Genomic DNA, 23913 nt, shown 5'->3' on the forward strand with positions numbered 1-23913 from the left:
AAATATTATCAGACATACTGTGAAAATTTCCTTGCTCTGTTTGACATCATTTGGGAAATATTTAAAAAATAAATCAAAGGGGGGCTAATAATTCTGACTTCAACTGTGCATATATATATATATATATATATATATATATATATATATATATATATATATATATATATATATACAAACACAACCACAAAAGTTCTGCTTCATGTGAACCACATATCTCACTTTGTAATGTAATAATATATGTCCATTTCTGTTCCCTCAGACCCCACTGCCCGCCGCACAGCTAAAGCAGGTCCTGCCACACGCAGTCGTTATGCCAGCCAGTGGACCCTGAACCGGCCACATCCTCCCGTCTCCTCACACACACTCACTACGGACTGGAGGCTGCCTACTCCGCGCGCCACAGGCTCGGTGGACAAGGAGAGCGACAGCTACAGTGTCAGTCCCTCTCAGGACACAGGTAACCACTAACCCCTGCAGTCAACTCACACAAATAATGTGCAGACCTCCAAGCTTTCTCCCCAATCCAAAAACTGTATGCTTTCGTTCCAGGATCTGAATCTCTAAAGCTTTAAAATGTTCATAAAAAAATAATAAAAGTAGTGTGAACTGTTTAAATCAAGTCTTCTGAAAAGAACAGACCAAAAGCTCAAACGTTCTGACGTGCAAGAACAAATGTTGGATTTGGTGGAAGCTCAGATGTGTTTGTGTGAAATACAAGACGAAACAACTTAAAAAATACAAAAACAAATTAGGTTCTAGCACACAAAGTAAGCATTGTTGAACTTCTTTTTGAAAAATACAGTATGTGAACAAAACTTAAATCAGACCCTCCATGAATCTGTGATTAATGAATTTAAAGCAAAATTAAGTAAATGTCACATTAAATTAAATTCTTAAATTGGCCAACTTTCCCACATATTTTGGACAATCTGGACTCTTTTTGCAAAAAAATGCCGCATAATCAATCATTTTAGTCAGAAAAAACTTATATTCATCATAATATTCATAATATTTGTCTTATTCTGCAATGTGGAAGTGCGCTTTTTTCTGCAATTGTTTTAGGAATGATTATGATTTATTTATCCAGATTAAATAAATTTCTATAAAAAATGTAAAAAATATAACAATTTATTTATATTTATTCTAAATAATTATTAAATCACTATTATTTTTACACAATTATTATTTTAAATAAATAACAGAAATCAATCCTAAATGTAACTGGAAAACAATGTAAAGCCACAACTGGAGTGATGCTAAGATCGCTAAAGGAATCTTTTGCATGAATATTAATTATGCCGATTTTATAGAATATGAAAACATATGTTTTATAGAATTATCTGTTGTCTTAGACCTGACTCATGGTCGAGAATTAAAGTTATTAGGTCTTACCTGCCTGACTCCTGAGTCAAAATAAGATCATATTATATAAACTTCAGTTTTATAAACTCGCCGCGTGCCAACACCTCTGCATAAAAGGCTGTTACTCCAGTTTCACAGAGCATGAGTGGCGCGTATTTTATCAGCACGCATATAAACAACTGGGATGTGTGTGTGAGGCATGTGGGAATATTTTTTTGCGTCAATTTGCTTTCACCAGCATTGTATTTGCGTCAATTTGCTTTCCCCAGCGTTGTATTTGCGTCAATTTGCTTTCACCAGCATTGTATTTGCGCCAATTTGCTTTCCCTAGCGTTGTATTTGCGTCAGTTTGCTTTCCCCAGCATTGTATTTGCGTCAATTTGCTTTCCCCAGCATTGTATTTGCGTCAATTTGCTTTCCCCAGCATTGTATTTGCGTCAATTTGCTTTCACCAGCGTTGTATTTGCATCAATTTGCTTTCACCAGCGTTGTAGTTGCGTCAATTTGCTTTCACCAGCGTTGTAGTTGCGTCAATTTGCTTTCCCCAGCATTGTATATGCGTCAATTTGCTTTCCCCAGCATTGTATATGCGTCAATTTGCTTTCCCCAGCATTGTATATGCGTCAATTTGCTTTCCCCAGCATTGTATATGCGTCAATTTGCTTTCCCCAGAGTTGTATTTGCGTCAATTTGCTTTCCCCAGAGTTGTATTTGCGTTAATTTGTTTTCCCCAGCGTTGTTTTGGTTGCACATAGCACCAAATGTGAATGGCCCCTAACATCTTTATTCTGTGATTACCACTCTAAATTAATACACTTACATAAAATAAATCGTATCTCAAAGCTTTTATTGGGGCACGTTTTGCCACCCCCAGCAAGATGCCGCACTGGGCGATCATCCATATTGCCCATGCTTAAATCTGCTGCTGACTGGAAGTCTAACCGCCAAAAAAATGGCGGCACCTGCTCATATGTAAAGCATAAGGTCAATAGGTACAAGGTTAAAAAAAATAAATGGCCCCTTCAACCAGTCTGTATCAAAGACATTACATAAAGATCCCATGAACAAATGTCATCCAAGGCCTTGGTAATACATAATATGTGTATTCTCTCTTGCAGACCGCGCTCGCAGCAGTATGGTGTCTACAGAAAGCGCCTCCTCCACTTACGAGGAGTTAGCCCGTGCCTATGAACACGCCAAAATGGAGGAACAGCTGCGACATGCTAAGTTCACGATCACAGAATGCTTCATATCGGACACATCCTCTGAACAGATGACAGCCGGCACCAATGACTACACAGACAGCCTGACGTCCAGCACGCCGTCAGAGTCGGGCATCTGCAGATTCACAGCCTCCCCACCCAAACCACAGGATGCCAGCCGGGTCATGAATATGGCCGTGCCCAAAGCACACAGACCCGGTAAGCCTCTTAGAATTACTCACAAGAACACTGCTCAGAATTTATTTAAAGGGATGGTTTATAGAAAAATGACAATACTGACATCATTTACTCACCCTTCACTTGTTCCAAACCTATTTGAGTTTCTGGTCCCACTTTACATCAGGTGGCCTTAACTACTGTGTACTTGCATCACAAAATAAATTCAGTTTATTTAATGTGTTGATAATGTGTTGGTTAGACAACCGTGCTGAACTGTGATGACAGATTCTGTGTGTTGTCGCGGCTCTGTTGCCAAGCTACCACAGCTGGCTCAGCGGAAGCGTGCTAGTCATCAGACATCCACAAGTAAACTACACTACATTTTATATAAAAAAAGGTATTTGGAATAATAAGGGAATAACACGCACCTGGCCATGGAACAGCTTAGAAAGCCAATTGTCCAATTACTTTTGGACCCTTAACAAGTGGGAGGAAAATATGCAAACGGTTGTAATTCCAACACCGTTCACCTGATTTAGGTATACATAGCCTCAAATTAAAGCTGTCAGTCTGTAGTTTAAGACTATTAAAGACTAAGAAATTATATATATATATATAATTTTATTAAATTTTTTTAAAGGTAAGATTTATCTATATTGCAATATATATGTATATATACAGTTGCAAGACTGCTTAAACTAATACCACACAAACTTGAAAATGTAATATTTCTGTAGTATTAGTTTAAGCAGACTGTGTTTTTTCTATTGATGAAGATCAAGAAATTTCTCAGGAAAATTATGCCTAAATGCAAGTAAACTCAAAGACTTCACATTCTTTTTTCTGAACTATATAACTTGCTTTTATATTTAGGTTTGTAAGGAGTAAACTACATTACTTTTCAGGCATTAAAGACTAAAATGACCTAATGTTTGACTATTAGTTGACAGTAGGTGTTTGAGTCTGCATTTTTTTCACACATTCATCGGTTTACCTGTTTACCAGCTAGTTCTTACAATGTGCTATCAGTTCCTACTGTATGTTGATGGATGGTGGCTTGAAGGCTGTTGTCCAAACACACTGATGTTTTCGCATCAGTGGGCTTAACATGTTCTGCGTCTGGGCCACCCAGGGCTCATTTCAGGCCCTAGACAGGTTTAGGGTTACTGGCTAGAGTTTACTGTTACCGTCTCATTAAGAGCATATCTGTGTGATCCCCCCAGACAGGAAGCCTTTGGTTAGTGAGAGCACCTGGCACTGTTCCGTAAGGGCAAATAAGGGCAATCTTCATCCTGTATTGCAGAGGTAGTGTCTATCTTTACAAAACAGCAGTTTGCTATCACAATGGAGTCGTTAAATGTGACGTGAACTTAAAGTACTAGCCTTATTGGAAAGAGTTTGTATAATACAGCACTCCATCATTTCTAAATCAGCCTACAGCAGTTTTGCGTCCTGGCTCAGTTCCAGTGGTCTAATATTTAATCTCCTGGTTTCTTGGAGTAAGAGTTTCTTGGAAAACAAACTAATCAACTGAGAGAGGAGATGAGATTGCCTCTATATCAAGTGTTTATTGTGCGTGTATGTGAAGTGTTATTTGAGTTTTAATCAGATTTATAATCCAACAGGTTGTTCTGACAACGAGATGAGTAATCTATTACGCCAATTTTAATGTAGGTTTAAACAAGGCTGAGGTTTCTGATGAACAGTCAGTCGAGTCACATCATAAAGAAGAGTGATTGCCAGAGTGATGCATTTATAATTAGCTTTAGAGGGGAAACTTCAAGCTATGTTTAATTAAAGCGGCTGACCATTCATCACTGGCCTAATAAAGCATGTTAAATGCTTTTGAGTTACTGCATTTGTCACCCAACTCAGCAGAAACACTGCCAAACTGTAATACTAAAAAGATGATTGTAGATTGTTTAAATACTTTATTTTGTAATCTCGTAATCTGATTAATTGATTGTTTTGCTATTTAAAATCGTTTTTTTTTTATTCAAAAGTTAGTCAAAAATTAGTCATGAGATCAATTCAGCAAAGATGGTTGACAAAGAGCAGAAAGAAAATAAATGTCAAGCAGAAATGATGCTGGTTAAAACCAAGCGGCAACCTCCTGCTCTCCCTCGGGAAGCCAATACGGAAGTAACTGAAACTGCAATTCATCAAAATTCCGCTAGTCCTGGCTCCATAATAGAGCAAGTTGCAATTGAGCCCACTGTTAGAATGGCTACTTTACAGCAGAAAAAAAGGTGTTTACAGCCTGGTACAAAGAAAGATTTTGGGTCATATAGCTATTATTACCCACCATGACAACTGTGAGGGGGGTGAATTTTTTTATAACTCATACATTTCCTTTAAATTAGGTTATATTAAGTTTGCATAATTAAGGGCGTGGCCACTTGAGTGACAGCTAGGTCTCGCTGGTCACCGTCACTTCACCTCAGCTGAATCCGGCAGATTAGCCACTGATCTCGGCATATTCATCGTATTTTTGTGTTGTTTTATGTGGCTTTACACAGTCAGCTGCCTTTTGGACTTATTTCTTACAATTATCAGATGATATGGGATGCTGTGTGCAGTTAATTGTGCTCACAAACCATTCACGTGGCCTCGTTTCCCATGTGAGTAAAGTTATATACTTGTACACCATCTCTATAAATATGTGTGTTTTATTTAAGATTATTTATCATTAATAATGTTCTTTAGAGCTGTAAAGCACTCCAGAATGTGACAGATTGACAGGCTCTAGAACAGTCATCTGAAGCGTTATCATACAGTGTTATGCTGAGGTTCATCAATAGTTTTGCATTTACTAACACAGACTATAATTGAAGTGTTTGGAAGTAATTCACGTTTTCTTCCTGTAGAAAAACGTCATAAGAACAATGTTTAGTGGCTCAATGTATTACTACAGTGTTTTTAAAAGTCTAAACACTTTATTGATATAGTGTACAGCCAAGCACATGTGGTCAGAACACAAATGAGTCGCAGGTAATAAAGTATCAAGCGTTTCTCCCAAAGTAAAGTCTGTCTGCTAGGTCTTAGCAAAGTGCCAGCAGGTGTCTGTAGCTCCGCTCACTCTCCGCCTCTTTGCCCTTGTTTGGTATCCCACCGTGGGTGCGATGAGGCGCGAACAAAATGGCGACGGTTGGCCGCGCCTACTTGTAGCTTCTTTTGCAGTGTTCAGAAACCTATGGGTGACGTCACGGATACTACGTCCATATATTTTACAGTCTATGGTTAAAACCTAAGATCAAATGAAAAATTTCAGACATTTTAATATGGATGACAAAACAATTGTGAAACGAATCATTTTTAGGACAAATTCACCATTTTTAAATGTATTCTGCTTAGTGTAGATCAGTACTTGTCTGTCTTAACCTTCGAACACACCGCTCATGTTTATCATCAGTGTTTTGAGACGTTTTTCTGCATTCAAACCTAGACAATTTTCATCGGCATTGAGCAGAGTGAATGTGCAAAATTATGCCCTGACATTAGATGGCGCTTAATGAACTTGCAAGTCATGAAAGAAAGGTAAAATGAAACTCATCAAATCCTATTTGCTACTATCCACAACTACTAACATCATTGTGGTTGCTCTTTGTGTTCAGACACTAATGAAAAAAGCAGCTTTACATTCATCTTGTCTCAGTGTGCTATCTTTTTCATTGAATGAAAGTGAAACTGAGATCGCCTCCAGTTTACTGTAACGTCAGCATGTGGCGCATTTTTTTGACGCGGCACATCAGACCGAACAGTTTTTTTTTAATAATGCTTTTACGCATGGTATTAGTGTGCACAATCACATTGTCACCCATTGTTTAATCATGTTGTCAAAAAGTGCAAGCAAAAAGCGTCCCGTTGTGACCGGGCCTTTATTTGACACACAAGGATCAGTTAATGGATCTCACTGTTATCGAGCTGATGATCTGAATCAGGTGTGTTAAATAAGCAAGAAATACAACAAAATGTGCAGGTTGGGGGTAAACCACTGGTGTAGATGTAGCTTTATAGAGTGGTACGTTACAGTTCGGTATGTTTCCACAGTCAAAAGGTACCAAAAAAATGAACCGTAACGCTTTTTAGGTACCCTTTCGATAGGGAACCTAGCACAACAAAAGGGTACCAACAGACAGAGCAGATCACGCAGCTGAACGCTATTGGTTAACAGACATACGTCACTAGCTCGTGCACAAGCCAGGAGAATGAAAACAAAGGAAGTGCCATTTTTTAATACACAGCCGAGACATTGCATCATAATAATATATACATATATAACCAGCCATGGTCGACCTGGGCTTAAACAAACCTTGTCTTCGTCTTGATGAACAGCCACAAAGCCAAGAAGAAGAGCAAAATCTACCCTGTGCCCCATAGTTGTTTACAAGGCTGTCTAAAGTGCGAGCGGTTTCACTTTTTCCAGAGAGCTCGCGTGCACATTTATATTTGAAATAACGAACTTCTTGAGCTGATGATAACAACGTGCATGTGATTATTGAAGTGCTTCTGACACCCGATCCTTTCAGAAGCGGACAAACATGAAAGTGAAGTTCGAAAAAACAAAGAAGAAGCCAGAAAAAAAACAAAGGAGCAAATGATTCTTTTAGCAACCTTAATCCTGAACAAACTGCCATGTTTAACTATTATCATCACTTTTTGCACTATTATGAATTCAGAATGATGGAATTACTAACAGAGGTTAGATGTGCGGGTGAAGATTAAAGGTGGGCTATGTGTTGCATGTTGTTTTTGAAGCCAAATAAGGACTAAATGTATGCTGTGTGTAGTTTTTTTTCGGAGACTGTAAGGGGCTGTGTGTGTTCCTATATGTTGCATTAATTTATTTATTTCATATAATCGCAGACGTTACAGTAGGCTATTTTACACTATCATTGATCTGCAGTTATAATCAAATCATGTTCATAGAACGGTTTGTAATGAGCATTTATACACAAGTATTTATGTGTATAAAGCATCTGTTTTGTGAGAAGAGCTTCTCAGATAATATGTGAACGACCCGTACAGCTTTACTTTGACATTTCCTCGAGCAAGAATTATGTCGACTGAAAGTTTCTGTCATACACCATGCCCACCAAGAGAGTACCATTGGTACCCTTTTGGTAGTGGAAAGCAAGCTTGATAAAGGTGACCCGTACCAACTCTTACCGTACTGTACCACTAAGTGGAAATGCACCAAAAGTGGTGATTAAAATAAAATAGTTTTTTGATCATGGATCTTTAATGCTTACAATTACGTGTTTCTATTTATTTTGTAGCAGGTGAACTGGTCCATCTCCCCCCTTACCTACGCATGGACTTCCTTTTGAACCGGGGAGCGGCCTCTTCAGGCCGGGAGGCCACAGGACAGACTTGTATGGACCCACAGAAGAGCCGGATTACAAAGCGGCCGGCGTTGCTTGCCCCCACCCCCTCCGAGACCCCCTCGTCAGCCCTCTCTTCCTCCGGGCCCCCCAGCAGAGAGGCGGTACAGCAGTGGCAGCCGGGAACTGCCTCTACACTGCCACAGCGCGAGCCGGGCGACCTGGCCCAGGCCGCCAAACTCAGCAGCTCCCAGGAATCGCTGCTAGACTCCAGAGGACACCTGAAACAAAGCAACAACCCCTACGCAAAGTCCTACACACTTGTATAACACAGGACTACAGCTACGGACCACGTTGCACTGTCACGCACACACAAAAACAAACAAACAAACAAACAAACGTGAGGACCTGCTGCAAAGACGAGAGCTTTTCTGATTCAGAGATGAGTCCTGTACATACATTCTGAATTCCTAAAGAAGTGGATAGTTTTCTTTGCATCTGTCTTTCTATCTATCGCACTCTCTCTGTTTCTCTCTGTTGTTTTTTTACTCTTTCTTCTTTTCTTTCACTCACCTCTCTTCCCTCTTTTCTGACTGAGTTGGAATTTTTTATTTTATTTTACGTACGTTATTTTAAATACCACCGTTATGAAGATTGCCAAAATTATTTATTTAAATTGACAGAGGAACTACTTTTGAATTTATATCAAGGATAATTCTATAGTCATTATTATTATTATTATATAAAAATAGAGAAAAAAAATTATCAAAAAATGCTTTTAAAATGGCGGAGCGAGGTCAGCTCTGCAGGAAGATGTTGTTTCTTTATCCGTGACTCGATTGTTTTGAAGAATCCATGAGGTGCGATCAAAGATTTCCAAGAGGAAGGACAACGAGTCCAACGTGGGAGACACACGTCCACAGTTTCCAGTCGTCTCAGAATGTCGTGCTTTCTAAGGACTGCATGGGGACCTGCAAATAAATTTAAAAAAATGATTTTTTTTTTGTCACACTAAGGGATTTTATAGTGTTATAATATGTATTATGGCATTATATGTCGTAATATATGTTACAACATACATATAAATATATAAATATATATATAAATATATGAATACACATCAAGAGATCACGTTTATTTGTGGATAATACAGGGAAAAAAAGATTTGGTAAATAAAGTCCTTAGTCATGTTTGCACACATCTGGTTTGATTAGAAAATTGAAACTGTTGGGTTCTCTTGTCTTTTTTTGTGACTGCGTAACGGTAGTTTCATCAGACGATACTGCGGAGAGCACGTGTGACGCGAAGAGAGAAGCGTGGGGAAAAAAAAAAAAACGTCAACGTCTGCAGTTTTCTCCAGCGGCTCCTTGAATGAATGAATGGTATCTGATTCACCTGTTTGTAGATGGTGTGGCCTGTTTTTGTGTAAGACACGCAACAAAGAGAAGATATTTTAATTGAGCAATATGACACTGGATTTACTAATAATTTCGTAATTCTTGGACATCTTGAAGTACTAACAGATATGAATGTATTCAGTAATGCATAATGAAAAATAAAACCCGAAGATGATTGACAATAAAGAGACAAACTAATGACACAGTCTCTAAACTGTAATTGATGGTAGACAGACACTATGATGGTGGGGTGAATAATAGCATCTATTTGATTTGTTTCTGCTTATTCTTGAGTTTTCAAGTTTTCCTTTCGGATGCAGGTATAAACGGCGGATTATGTTGCTTTTAGTATGAGATCAAAATGACAAATCCTTTGAATAAGGATTTATGTAAACCCTTATACAGTAAGTTAACCGTCATGGTAACTAGAATTAGCTTAAAGGGATAGATCACTCAAAAAAGTCACTCTCACTGTTTCAAACCTTTATGAGTTTCTGTTTGTCTATTGAACACAATAGAAGATATTTTGAAAAATGTGGGAAACCAACACAATATCACGGCAATTCGTAACTTTTTGATTTAGTGGCTAATTCGTATGAATTCGTACAATCTAATTCGTACATTTTCATACGATTTGCTCATCCCCCAATGACGGTTGGGTTTAGGGTGGGGTTGGGTGCCACGCCTCCTTTTTAAAATCGTACAATTTCGTACGACTGAACTCGTACGAATTCGTACGAATTAGCCACTATACTGACAAAATGTAAAATACTTACGTTTTCTCGTGAGATCAGGCTGGGGAAACCAGTAACTATTGATATCCATAATAGGAAAAATAAATACTGTAAAAAATGCAGGGTTCCACATAATTGATTCATGTTGTCTTAAAACAAATTGATTAAGTTAAAAATGTAAGTATATTGAACATAAAAAAATTAAGTTGTCCCAAAAATAATCATATATATATATATATTAGAGGTGTGACGAGACGTTTATATCATGAGAGGAGATGAGACACGAGATTGTGTTCACGAGAACAAGATGAGACGAGATTTTTACACTATTTTTAAGAAATAGTATTTCATTCAACTGAAAAAAAAAATTAACCTGAATGTTATTTTACTTTTATTTTAATGAATAGAGATCTATGGAGAAAAGGGCATGCAAACACTGCAACATATTTTGCTACTAGCCTGTGTGAATGGAAAATATATTTTTTTATTCCACGGAAAAAAACAAATCACAAACTGCAAAACTATTTAATTGCTTTAAAAAAAAAAATGTAATGAATGGTATTTTATTCCTATTTGAATGAATTCTGTGCCATAAAGTACATGCAAACACTATATTTAGCTATAAACGCTACTGACTGGCTTCCCTGTACAGTTTTACATGAGAAATTGAACACCTTTCCACAAATTGACCTTAAAAAACATAATTTTCGGTATTTAATTTTTAATTTAACAAATCAGTTTCACTTTCATTCAGAAAGATTTCATTCATGCCCCCATGACTCCCTCTGAGCTACTGGATGTGATCATGCAAATATGAAGTAAGGACTGATAGAATTGACTTGTTTTATGTAATTTGATACCGCACATGAATGAAAAAAAAATCAGCTTTTCCCGGACAGCATAAATGTGTCCATGTCTCCAGTCTCCAGGAGTTCAGTGTGTGTGTGTCTGTGGTCCTTGAGTGAGTAAGTAGGTGTCAGTAGGTGCAGAGAATGGTGTTAAACAGCCATGTGTACATGGCTTATCCTGTCGCAAAATGCGGCTTAACGTCCAACACAACATTAATAGTTTGATTACAGTGTTTACATGTCTGTACACTTCAGTAATGCGACTAAAATAGGAACACTCCAAAAGGCCTAATTCGATTTGTGTTTATGACATTATAACTTTCAGTGTATCTGGTGCTATTTCATCGCATGGTTATGAACCATAAGTGTGTGGCTGCAGTTGGACATGGCAGCCGCTGAACTGGAACTCAGAGTGTGTATGGCTTATCTCGTCTCAAAATTCAGCTAAAAGTCCTACATAATGGTAATAGTATGATAACGGCATTTATATGCCTGTACTGCGACTGAATAATGCGACTGAAATAGGAATACTCCACTCGTCTTAATTCGATTAGTGTTTATGACGATTGTGGCTTTAAGCATATCTAAAGTGCTGTTCCATTGTATGTTATGAGCTGTGGTTAATGCGTGTGGCTGCAGTTGTAGCAGCCTCTGTTTTTTGATGCAGCAACACTTGAACTCTGGTCAAGAAAAAAATCAGTTACGTCACACTCACCCTCCCTAAACGAGTGACGCGCAACTCCGAGGCCAGCCTGTCGGGTGTGTCCAAAGCACTTGATTTGCAGTTCAAATCCAACCCTACCTCCAATCTTCAATGCTAATTTCACCCTCATGCTCCATCATAATATCACAACTCACAAGACAACTTTTCACCTCAACAAGAAATCTCATTGCGATTTAATCTCGTGAGATCTCGCCATACGAGATCTTGTTACATCCCTAATGTATATATATATATATATATATATATATATATAGTTGAAGTCAGAATTATTAGCCCTCCTTTGAATTTTTTTCCTTTTTTAAATATTTCGCAAATGATGTTTAACAGAGCAAGGAAATTTTCACAGTATGTCTGATAATATTTTTTCTTCTAGAGAAGGTCTTACTTGTTTTATTTTGGCTAGAATAAAAGCAGTTTTTAATTTTTTGAAAACCATTTTAAGGTCAAAATTATTAGCCCCATTTAAGCTATATATTTTTTCGATTGTCTACATATCAACCCCTCGTTATACAATAACAATCCTAATTTCCCTAACCTGCCTAGTTAACCTAATTAACCTAGTTAAGCCTTTAAATGTCACTTTAAGCTGTTTAGAAGTGTCTTGAAAAATATCTAGTCAAATATTATTTACTGCCATCATGGCAAATATAAAATAAATCAGTTATTAGAAATGAGTTAATAAAACTATTATGATTATTAATGTGCTGAAAAAGAATCTTCTCACCGTTAAACAGAAATTGGGGAAAAAATAAACAGGGGGCTAACATATATATATATATATATAAAAACAGGAAACCACTACACACGTAGCCATACACACATAAACCAGGAAACCAGTACAAAGAAAAAAAACACACCACTTCAAATTATTTTCCTTTGTGCTCAACAAGAAAGAAACTGAAACTGGTTTGCGACGAGTCATTGTGAGTAAATGAAGACAGAATGTTTCAGATTTGGTTGAACTATACCTGAAAACCAAAGTCATAATGCAGAAAAAAGTATTAAGCGTCCAGGCCAGCTAGAGGAAGCCGTGAGGATGTGTTGTTTACATACAGAGGCTGCCTTCCATGATTATAACCAATAGAGGGCACTGCAGTATCTTTTGAACATTTTTTTTTTGCAGATTTATTTACAACCAGCTGTAAACCATCACATGAAGTCGTTCACTGACTCACAGTAGAGCAAATTTTATTGATCTATTTATCATTATTATTATTATTATTATTATTATTATTACCTTTTAATAAAGAAATGGGCAAATACCACCTGAAAAAAAAAACAGAAACACCTTACAACTACACTGTAAAAAAAAACAACTTTTAATTTAGTTTTCCGTTTATTTACGGTTGTGAATTGCATTATGGGACCTTGACCTTGGCTCTGTTAACTTTTTATGTTGAAAACTTAACAAAGTGACTTTTATTGACATTTTATTAGGTTTTTTTAAATAATTATTATGTATAAGAAAAAATACATTGAGAAATAAGTCTGTAAAATAACAGAAAATGTACTGGCAGTTTATTACAAGGGTTTTTTGTATTGTAATATAGATTACCAACCCAAATGATCTATCACTTTAAACTTTTAAGAAAATTTATAAAAGTCACTTTTTCGAACTTTTCAGGGTTAAAAGTTGTTGGAAGAAAGATCAATGTCCCGTAACGTTATTCAAAAGCATAATTAAATGGGGGGAAATGTATACAGAAAATCTAAACATCACAAAATACAGAAAACTTAAAAAATGCAGATGTTTTTTTAAAGTGTAGCTTACTAAATGTAAATTCATGTCTTCTTAATAACAATATCACTTTGTTTTATTTGTTCATATAACACATTTTGTTTTTTATAGATTAATTATACATTACAGTTAGTTATGTACTTGCAAATTTTCTTGCAAACGGGACCATGAAAATAAATTGATACCAACAACACATCTGCTGAACAACTTGAGGCATCAGTTGTGCAAGTTGTCACACTGTAAAAAATGCAGGGTTCCCAACACAAATTAATTAAGTTAACTTAACACTTTTAACAAATTTATGTGGATTAAACATAAAACTAATTAAGTTGTCCCAATGAAATCTCAAGAATTGTGTTGTTTCAGCTCATTTTAGAGAAGTAGTTTGAACGAGCAAAAAAAAGAAATAAAAATTTGTGTACTTAAAGGTTCGTTTTTATCTGGACACCAGCTAAACTGCAAGAACTACAGTGAATTAATAACAATACATGAAGCAGGTTTTAGTTTTGTTAACTATTTATTTCAGCTAAAGTTTTCTGACAAAGGAAAAACTGTCCGATGCAAACACTCTCAGAAATAAAGGTACCTTAAAGGAACATTTTGTGCCTGTAGGGTATACGTTTGTACTTTCAAGGTACTATGAAGTACACAATTGTTCTTTTTTAGGGATACATACGTACCTTTATGGTACAAAAGTGTACCTTTAGTAAAGGTACTGCCCCAGTTACAGCTTTTGTACCTTTATTTCTGAGAGTGAATTAGTGAGGTAATGTGAAAATACTCCGAGACTGTGATATATTTTAGTCACACATGTATTAAATGCAATTGCCACTTAAAGTGCTAACCATAATAAAGCCTATTGAAGATTTGAAGATCTGTATTCCAAAAATACAGAAATAAAATAGCGAAAGGTAATAATAATAACATTTACATTTACATTACATTTACATTTAGTCATTTAGCAGACGCTTTTATCCAAAGCGACTTACAGATGAGGACAAGGAAGCAATTTACACAACTATAAGAGCAGCAGTGAGCAAGTGCTATAGACAGGTTTCCGGTGTGTAAAGTCTAAGAAGCTAAGCATTAGTAAAACTTTTTTTTTTTTTTTTGAGAGAGAGAGAGCGAGAGAGAGAGAGAGAGAGGGCACAGTTAGTGGTATAGCCAGAGAGTCAGTTGCAGATTAGGAAGGAAAGTGGAGACTAAACAGTTGCGTTTTTAGTCGTTTCTTAAAGACAGCAAGTGACTCTGCTGTTCTGATGCAGTTAGGGAGTTCATTCCACCAACTGGGCAGATTGAATGCGAGAGTTCAGGAAAGTGATTTCTTCCCTCTTTGGGATGGAACAACGAGGCGACGTTCATTCACAGAACGCAAGTTTCTGGAGGGCACATAAATCTGCAGAAGTGAGAGCAGATACGAAGGAGCACAGCTAGAGGTCGCTTTGTAAGCAAACATCAGAGCTTTGAATTTGATGCGAGCAGCAACTGGTAGCCAGTGCAAACGGGTGAGTAGCGGAGTGACACGTGCTCTTTTGGGTTCATCAAAGGCCACTCGTGCTGCTGCGTTCTGAAGCAGCTGAAGAGGTTTGATAGAACTAGCTGGTAGCCCGGCTAGCAGAGAGTTGCAATAGTCCAGTTTGGAGAGAACAAGAGCTTGAACAATGAGTTGAGCTGCATGTTCAGATATGAAGGGTCGGACCTTTCTGATGTTGTAGAGTGCGAATCTGCAAGATCGAGCAGTTCTAGAAATGTGGTCAGAGAAGTTCAGTTGGTCATCAATCGTTACTCCAAGGCTTTTTACCATTTTGGATGCAGTGATGGTTGCTCCATCCATCTGGATTGAAAAGTTATGGTGAAGAGTCGGGTTGGCAGAAACTTCAAGCATTTCCGTTTTCGTGAGGTTAAGCTGGAGATGATGATCTATCATCCAGTGTGAAATGTCTGACAGGCAGGCTGAAATGCGAGCTGGAACCGAGGGATCATCAGGGTGAAAAGAGAGGTATAGCTGGGTGTCATCAGCATAGCAGTGGTAGGAAAAACCATGTTTAACAATAACATTTATCACAGAATTCTTTCTGACTTTCTTGTTAGCGTTATTTTTTTTCTCTCACAACTGTGACTTTAATTCTCCCAACTACCAACTTTTCAACTGCGTGAAGTCACAATTCAGAATTGAGAACAATAAACTCAAAATTGGTGAGATGTTGCTTCAAAATTGCATGATATAGACTCAAAATTGTGAAATATTTATGAAACCTTGAATAAAGAGGTGTTTAAAGAAATTAACAATAGAAAACTATATAAAAATGCACTAACAATTTGGTTTAAAATCAATATACAGTAAAATCTTATTTTAAAATATTTAAAATAGTGTTATCTTTATCCATCACAGTGCTTTAGATGAATGGAAAAATATATATATTTTTTTAATTCAGTACCAGAGGTGTTTGATTATTTTGAATTTATTTAATTGGGATTAACTCTTTGAGATGTACTGTCTTGTTTTTTTTTTTTATAATTATTTTTTCGGGGTTTACACCTTAAACCGACAGGACAGTAGAGAGTGTTGACAGGAAAGCAGAGAGAGGGGAAGGATCGGCATAGGACAGCAAGGCAGGAATTGAACTCGGGTCACCGTGAGCACCAGAGTGCATGTGTCAATCCGCTAACCACTACACCACTGGCACCAACTACTGTCTTGTTTTTGATTGGTTCCCAAAGTGTATCACAATCACAAAATAATAAAACAGCACAACAAAGCAAAACACAAATTAGCACAGCATCCACGAGACAACAAAACACAAATCAAGAAAGGGGAAAAGCATGAAGGTGATCAAATATGAAACAATGCAATATAAAATATACTGTTCAGAGAATCCACTCACAACATATTTAATAACATCTTCAAGAACAACAAGCTGCCAAACCAGAGAAGCTGAAGTCATTTTCCTCTTAAGCTGAAAAAAAACAGCTTAAACCAGCCTAGGCTGGTTGGCTGGTTTTAGCTGGTCGACCAGCCTGGTTTTAGAGGGGTTTTGGCCACTTCCTAAGCCTAGTCTTAGCTGGTCAGGATGGGAGATGACCAGCTAAAAGCAGCTTGTCCAGTCTAGCCAGGCTGGGAGCCCAGTCAAAACCAGCTATATCCAGCTTAAACCAGGCTGGTCAAGTTGGTTTTAGCTGATCATTTTCCAGCCTGACCAGCTTAGACCAGGCTGGAAATGGCCAAAACCCTTCTAAAAAAGCCTAGGCTGGTTTAAGCTGGATTTTTTTAAGCAGGGTGTGTGTGTAGTGAAGTCTATCGAGCTCATGAGATGAGACATTATCTTATATTTCCATTGTTTGACGGATGTGCATAACCACATGCATGATCTTTTGCATCACCATGTTTTCAGAAACAGTTTAAAAACAAAACTATTTTACTTTCACCCACATAGCATTCATTTGTCCTACATACTGTCTGTTTCTAGTGTTGCGTGCTTCTGTTTATAAGGTAGCAAGTGTAGCATGACAACGGTAAAATGGTGGAACCACTCCTGAAAGCTACTGTGTGAGGGGAGCTTTGCGAGCAATTTTGTTGTACAATTGTGTTTTGTTGTTGTGTTGATGTTTCCCCATTCAAACAGAATGCCCATGCATACTGCCTGAGAGGCGTTTCAAAGATGGCCGCCGAGTGAAATGACTGGCCTTAAAGCGAAATGACTTGCCTTAAAGGGAAGATCGAACTGATGCTAATGGTCGAATTTAATTCAACAATTTATGCTAAGCTAAGCTAAAAGTGCTCCCACCAGACCCAGAAATCAGCTGAATGGATTCAATATTGGCAACTCAACGGGACTTGAAGAAGAAGAAGAAGCATTCCTTTAAAGCATTCCTTTAAAGAGCCCCTAATATGCATTAAAAAGGTCTTATTTTGGTTTTGGGGGGTCTCCAACAACAAGCTGATATGCTTGCAAGGTCAAAAAACATTTTCATTGTCTTATAATATGCATTTATTTTTACATAATTCTCCCAATGACTCCCATATGATTTGTTTAGTGATTCATTTGATTTGTGTTTAGTGATTCATTCATTTGTTCCTCCTTATGCTAATCTGCGCTGATTTGTCCGATTACCCAGTCTGTTGTGATTGGTCGACTGCGTTCAGTGTAAGACAGAGAGAATCACCCACCACATGCTATCAACAATTTTAAAGTAGTCAGAGTTCAGAGTGTATGCGTGAGCCCAATGCAGGAGTGCATTAAAACAATGCAGTTAAACATTAGCATTTTGCTCTATTGTTAACCTTAAATAAAAACAATGATACACATTCAATTTTAATCCATACAGTGGCAAAACAACAGCTTATTGCTCTATTCCTAACCATGACACACATTCAGTATTAATCCACACAGTGGCAAAAGCTGAACTATTTTAAAACTTGACCATGGGCATACTTGGTGGGCATACCAATGACAAACGGCAGAGGATCGCAAGCTCACGAATGCATTTAAATCCATAAACAAAGCGGCACGCATCTCGTTTTCTACATAGTTTTAGACACGATATGAGAATATAAAGAGTTAACAAGATACAGTACAATCCGAGTGGAGCGGTTACAAGTAACAATACACAATTATGTAATTTGCAAGGAAGAGAAAACAAGGAGTCAACCATTTTAATCACAGTTAAGTTACTTATGAAATGGAGGAAGAAACTGATCCATGAACTGTGTACTTTAAAGTTTTTGTCAAGCTCTGACAAAGTGCCATACATCAATAGTCTTTTCTGATCTTTCCTTTAACAAACGGCTGACAAATACCCTGTTTTAAGCGTGTAGATTGCTGAAGCACTCGACAGAAAAATGACAGGAACACAGCACAAGGCTGGGGCTATAATGCTGAGGATATTTTTGCCTTAAATAAACTTCAACCACTGACTCTTCACAGCCTCGTCTTTGGGTAGAGAAAATAAGACTAACTGTCCCTAACACTTCAGAGCACAGCGTCTTCATTACCCCAACGATTCATTTGAACCACTGAGTTGACTCTTTTATAGATGAATCAATAGTTTTAAGCACAGTGCACTTTCAAATTTAAGCCTCAGCTGGATATTTCACTTTACTTAGAGTTGTTACACACTGCATAGAAGGTTATTTTTAAAAACCCATAATAGGGGCTCTTTACCTAAATTATACAAGTTATTGTGTACACTAGATCTACTGAATGTGATTTATTATTAATTCTTCTGGTGAAAAATAATACTGCATATGTTGGTAGGGTAGGTTTTGATGCAGGTTTAAGCTGGTTCTTGATATGGTGCTCTTGTCATATGCTGTTTTTTTTTTTAGTTTCCAACATACATCACAGCTCAAGAGCTGTCCATTGTAAGGCTGCTCTGAAAATGATGCATGAGCATTGAACCAACATGTCTGAATCATTATATCTTTATAAATAAACTGCTAGGCAGGTGAAATGTAATTCAACTCTGTCTATTGTTCATAGAAAGTCTGAGAGAGCTCCTGATAGCATCATATCTGTCAGTGCTGCATCACAGGACTTGTGTAGACATGTCATTATACCTATTAGAAGGACCAGACTGATGCTGTTTAGTTTCAGCCAGCAGATTAGAGCAGCTTTGGCCTTTATCCTGTATTGTGCATCCTCTTGAGCTTGAGTAATTGTGTATGAAAAGAAGTAGCTAGTATTACTCGTGTGTAGAGTATCTAATATCGAGTATACAGCCAGGTTATTGTAGTAAAAAATCTAAAACTAAGACTACAACAGTCAACTGAAATTGAAATAAAATAATAACATATATAACATATATAAAACAAAAGTAGCTGAAACAACTGTCACTGAAACACAAACTGTATTAAAAGAATAGTTTTGATAGTTTTTTTTAAAGTTAACAAGTACTCATTGTGTGGAAAATCTCCCCTGCAGCTGTTTAGAGAAACAAAAGTACATGGCGCATTCACAGCCAAGCACATTTACTTTCTTTTGCCAAAAATATGTCAAGTAAGCATGTTTACTACATATATCATATATAAGTTCTTTATAATTTTTACTTTTATTTAAAGGAATCCTTTTTTACCCCTTTTACAAGATAAGTCTTTGGTCTCTCCAGGAAGTGTCTGTAAAGTTTCAGTTCAAAATACCCATCAGATTATTTATAACCCCAGATCAGAAAAAGTTGGGACAGTATGAAAAATGCAAATAAAGAAAGAAGGAAGTGACTTCTAAATTTACTTTGACAGCACATTATTTAATGTGTTCCACATCATTGTTTTTTCCTATACTTTATTAGAGACAGGTCAGGACTGCAGACAGGCCAGTTGAGTACCTGTATCCTCTTCCTCCGCAGCCAGCACTTTGTAATCTGTGCAGAATGTGGTTTTGCATTGCCTTGAAATATGCATGGGGTGTCCCTGGAAAAGAAGGCAGCATATAATCTCTATGTACTTTTCAGCATCAATGTTGCAGTCACAGAAGTTCAAGTTACCTTTGCCAAGGGCACTGCCACAACCCCATACCATGACAAACCCTAGCTTTTGGACTTCTTGCTGGTAACAGTCTGGATGATCCTTTTTCTCTTTGGTCCGCAGCACATGGCATCCATTTCTCCCAAAAATACCTGAAATACTGATTCATCTGACCACAGTACACGTTTCTACTGTGTAATGGTCTATTCCAGATGCCTCAGAGCCCAGAGAAGTACTTCTGGACACTGTTAGCATAGGGCTTCCTTTTGGCACAGTGCAGTTTTAACTGGCATCTGTGGATCTAAATACATATTGTGGTACTTGACAAAGATTTGCCAAAGTAGTCCTGAGCCCATGTGGTGATATGGCTTATAGATGAATGACGGTTCTTAATGCAGTGCCACCTGAGGGATTGGAGATCACGGTTGTTGAGCGCCCTTGTTCTTTACGCACTGCAATTCCTCCAGTTTCCTTGAATCTTTTGAATTATGTTACACACTGTTGAAGGTGAAATACCCAAATGTATTCCTATCTTTCTTTGAGGAACATTGTTAATAAACATTTTAATAATTTGCTCACGTATTTGTTGGCAAATTGGCGATCCTCAGCCCATCCTTGTTCCTAAAGGACTAGACCTTCCTTGGATGCTGCTTTTGTACCAACTTCTGAATACAATTATCTGTCGACATTTCCTGTTTCAAATCACATTATTATTTAACAAATTTATCTTGTTACTACCCCTATTACATTACAAAAGTTACTTTTCTAGAAGTTTGTTTACATTTATTTTCGTTATTATCCAATATGACTTCAACACTATAAACTTAAAACATTACAAAAAGTGGTTGTCCCAGAGAATATAGAATTACTTTATTGTTCTCCTTTGACTTTGCAAACAATTTTTTAAAGTCAACTCAGCATCAAAAGTTTTTCAGAACCAATGTTAAAGATACTAACAGATTAAAGTTAAATCGTTATAGTGTTAAATACAATCCCAAGATTTCCGTAGCATATCTTCTAACACCACGCACTTGTGGCAATGACACAGAGAGACCTGATGGGGCAAAAACTGACCCATTTTAAACAGCACAGTTTTAGTGGCTCCATTCTTTTGTAGTGAGGGGGTAAAAAAATATAAGAGAAAAAAGAACTGTATTCCAGTTTTAAATGCTCTGAATCCCTATTCTGAAATTCCCTAGCCTGCAATGAGTCTGGCAGTTGGTGTGTAATTTGATTCAGCTTGACTGGCCACCAAATTAGGTGTTACACACTTTGGTGTTGTTCTCTGATTGGCTTCTTGGGACTTTGCACTGGCAGGGCCATCTTGAATGGGTCAAGGCAGGATGTCCCACTCATCAAGGAAGACTCCATGGAAAGAAATGAGACAGGATGCCTACCAAACTGGGAAATATACTGCTGTCCATGGAAAGAAATGAGACAGGATGCCTACCAAACTGGGAAATATACTGCTGTATAGAGATCAAATATTAGCTACATTACGGTACAAAATAAAACTGATGTCCAGAAACCAGGACTCCTGTTGTGTGATTAAAGGGTCCTCATTTATAGTTGTGTATACTATGCAGCTCTGCTGATTTCAGTGATTATGAATTGCTTGCAAGTTCAAAATGTTATAAAAAATACAAAGCGTCTCACTTACTGCTTCTTGAAGTGAAGCTGGATAACACCGATAGATGGATCAGATCTTTTAATCCCAGTTTCTAGGCAAATTCTGTCTTGTGGGCATGATAATATGCCTTAATTCTGAGACATGATAATGCACACCTGTTAATCAATATCGGTGTGTGGGAAAAACTACACACTGCATCATGGTGTGGTGGACCTCAAAATGGCTGGGATTTTGATCCTAATTGAAATGATGAAAAAAGTTATTTATTGTGTTTAAATTACTCCAATATGACTGTGTACACACCATGCCTACACACATTTCTCTCCAAACAGCTTCTAAAGTTGATTTTGCATGATAGGTGCCCTTTAAATGAGATTAAAGGGGTGGTCCAGAGTGTAAATTTAAGGTTTTGGTCGGGTTTATAAGATGCAAAGCAATGTGTGCTCATGCTTCATTTGTAGAAAAATCACAGTATTAAAAAGAAAATTATAATTTTACTTTGATTATATACAGCTGACCGCTAACATGAAAACGACTGTCATATTTCCTAGCTCCTCTGAAAGGCCCGCCCTCAAGAGGCTCTGATTGGTCAGCTAACATAATGTGCTGTGATTTGCGGATCTGCTCCACATCTCCGGGAAGCTTCACACCTACCACGCGCTTGTGTAAATAATGTCACCGTAACTGTTATCAGTTTGAGCCTGAATGACACAAAAACGAAGAGCACATGCCTGCCCTCTATAATAAAATCTGACAAGTGTCTTTCATGTTTATTCATGTTATAGGCATGTGTGAGTAATATGAAACGTTCACGTATCTTTTGAGAGATGCAGTGAAAGCGGCCGCATATAGAGACAATACAGTGCTGGTGAAGATTGTGGGTTTATGACATCACTAACCCGGATGTAATTTTTTTTGTAGTCCCCAAACTTCATTACACTGGCTGCCTGTTAAGTTTCGTATTGATTATAAAATATTGCTTCTTACCTACAAAGCTTTAAATAATCTAACTCCTGTTTATCTAACCAATCTTCTCTCTCGCTACAATCCAACTCACTCTTTAAGATCTCAAAACTCAGGGCTTCTGGTAGTACCTAGAATAGCTAAGTCGAGTAAAGGAGGTCGAGCCTTCTCATTTATAGCTCCTAAACTCTGGAATAGCCTTCCTGATAACGTCCGAGGCTCAGACACACTCTCCCAATTCAAAACTAGATTAAAGACCTATCTGTTCAGTAAAGCATACACTCAATGCACCACTTAGCGGGTTTCCACACAGGTTCTGCATCTTGTTTATATACACTATGAACAGCAGCTACGCTAATTATTCTCTTTATTCTCCATTTCCACCTGGGGATACTCTTCCCGAGGCTCTTAGACTATGCAGAGTCACTGATTCGATCCAAGACCAACGACGAGATGATCCCAAGGTTTCCATATCCTGGACCAGGCCGTATCCTGAGCAGCTACTGTGGTGGTCATGGAGAAGTGGAACATGAGACTGATTCCTGTGACGCTTCAGGGACAGCCGAGTCTTCGCTTAGGCCATTAAAATGGCCGTGCCCAACTGAGTCTGGTTTCTCTCAAGGTTTTTTTTCTTCACTTTTGCCAATTAGTGAAGTTTTTTTTCCCTCTCCACTGTCGCCACTGGCTTGCATGGTTTGGGATCTGTAGAGCTGCGCATCGTTGGATTTGCTCTTCCGTGTTTGACTCTCAGTAGTGATTTTTAAACCACACTGAACTGAGCTAAACTGAATTTAAACCCTAAAAACTGAACTACACTGTTCCAATTTACTGTGACCTTTTATGTGAAGCTGCTTTGACACAATCTACATTGTAAAAGCGCTATACAAATAAAGGTGAATTGAATTGAATTCATTCGCTGTAGGCTTTGCCAGGCTAACTCTGTAAAAGCCAATGTCTCCCTTTGCACTGAACTTTGAGCGTATTACATTCAGAGATGTTGTTTATGTTCACACAGCTACATTACACATAAACTAAAGTTTAAAATATGATATCGTAGTTGACCCCCCCCCCCCCTTTTTTTATTTTTTTATTGCCTCAACAAGAGGAAACTGTTCCAGGCGAGATTAATTCACAAGGAAATTCAAATTAAAATGATTTGACATCATTGGTTTAAATTGAATTTTGCTTTTGGGTTTTATTTGCCTAAAACAGTTTGAAATAATGTCATTTAAATGAGTGGGAAATGTGTCATAATTCAATCAAACTTACATCAATGACTTGTTTTTTGTGAGTGTGACCAGTTTTTGAGTGACAGCCAGTTGAGTTTTTCAGTTGAGCATCGAAGCATTAC

At 37.5% G+C, this 23913-nt stretch overlaps 1 protein-coding gene across 1 annotated transcript in view; it reads left to right on the top strand.

The window, feature by feature from the left end:
- The window catches only part of dscamb (Down syndrome cell adhesion molecule b), a 258156-nt gene extending 248864 nt beyond the window's left edge, over positions 1-9292 (top strand). Inside the window, exons 31-33 of the mRNA XM_056473430.1 lie at positions 260-457; positions 2481-2783; positions 8024-9292. Coding sequence (XP_056329405.1) covers positions 260-457; positions 2481-2783; positions 8024-8397 — 875 coding nt within the window. The 3' untranslated portion in view covers positions 8398-9292. The remainder of the gene's footprint in view (positions 1-259; positions 458-2480; positions 2784-8023) is intronic.
- Positions 9293-23913: the final 14621 nt, after the last annotated feature.

The sequence above is a fragment of the Danio aesculapii genome, chromosome 15 (assembly GCF_903798145.1).
Source record: "Danio aesculapii chromosome 15, fDanAes4.1, whole genome shotgun sequence".
NCBI classification, from domain to species: Eukaryota; Metazoa; Chordata; class Actinopteri; order Cypriniformes; family Danionidae; genus Danio; species Danio aesculapii.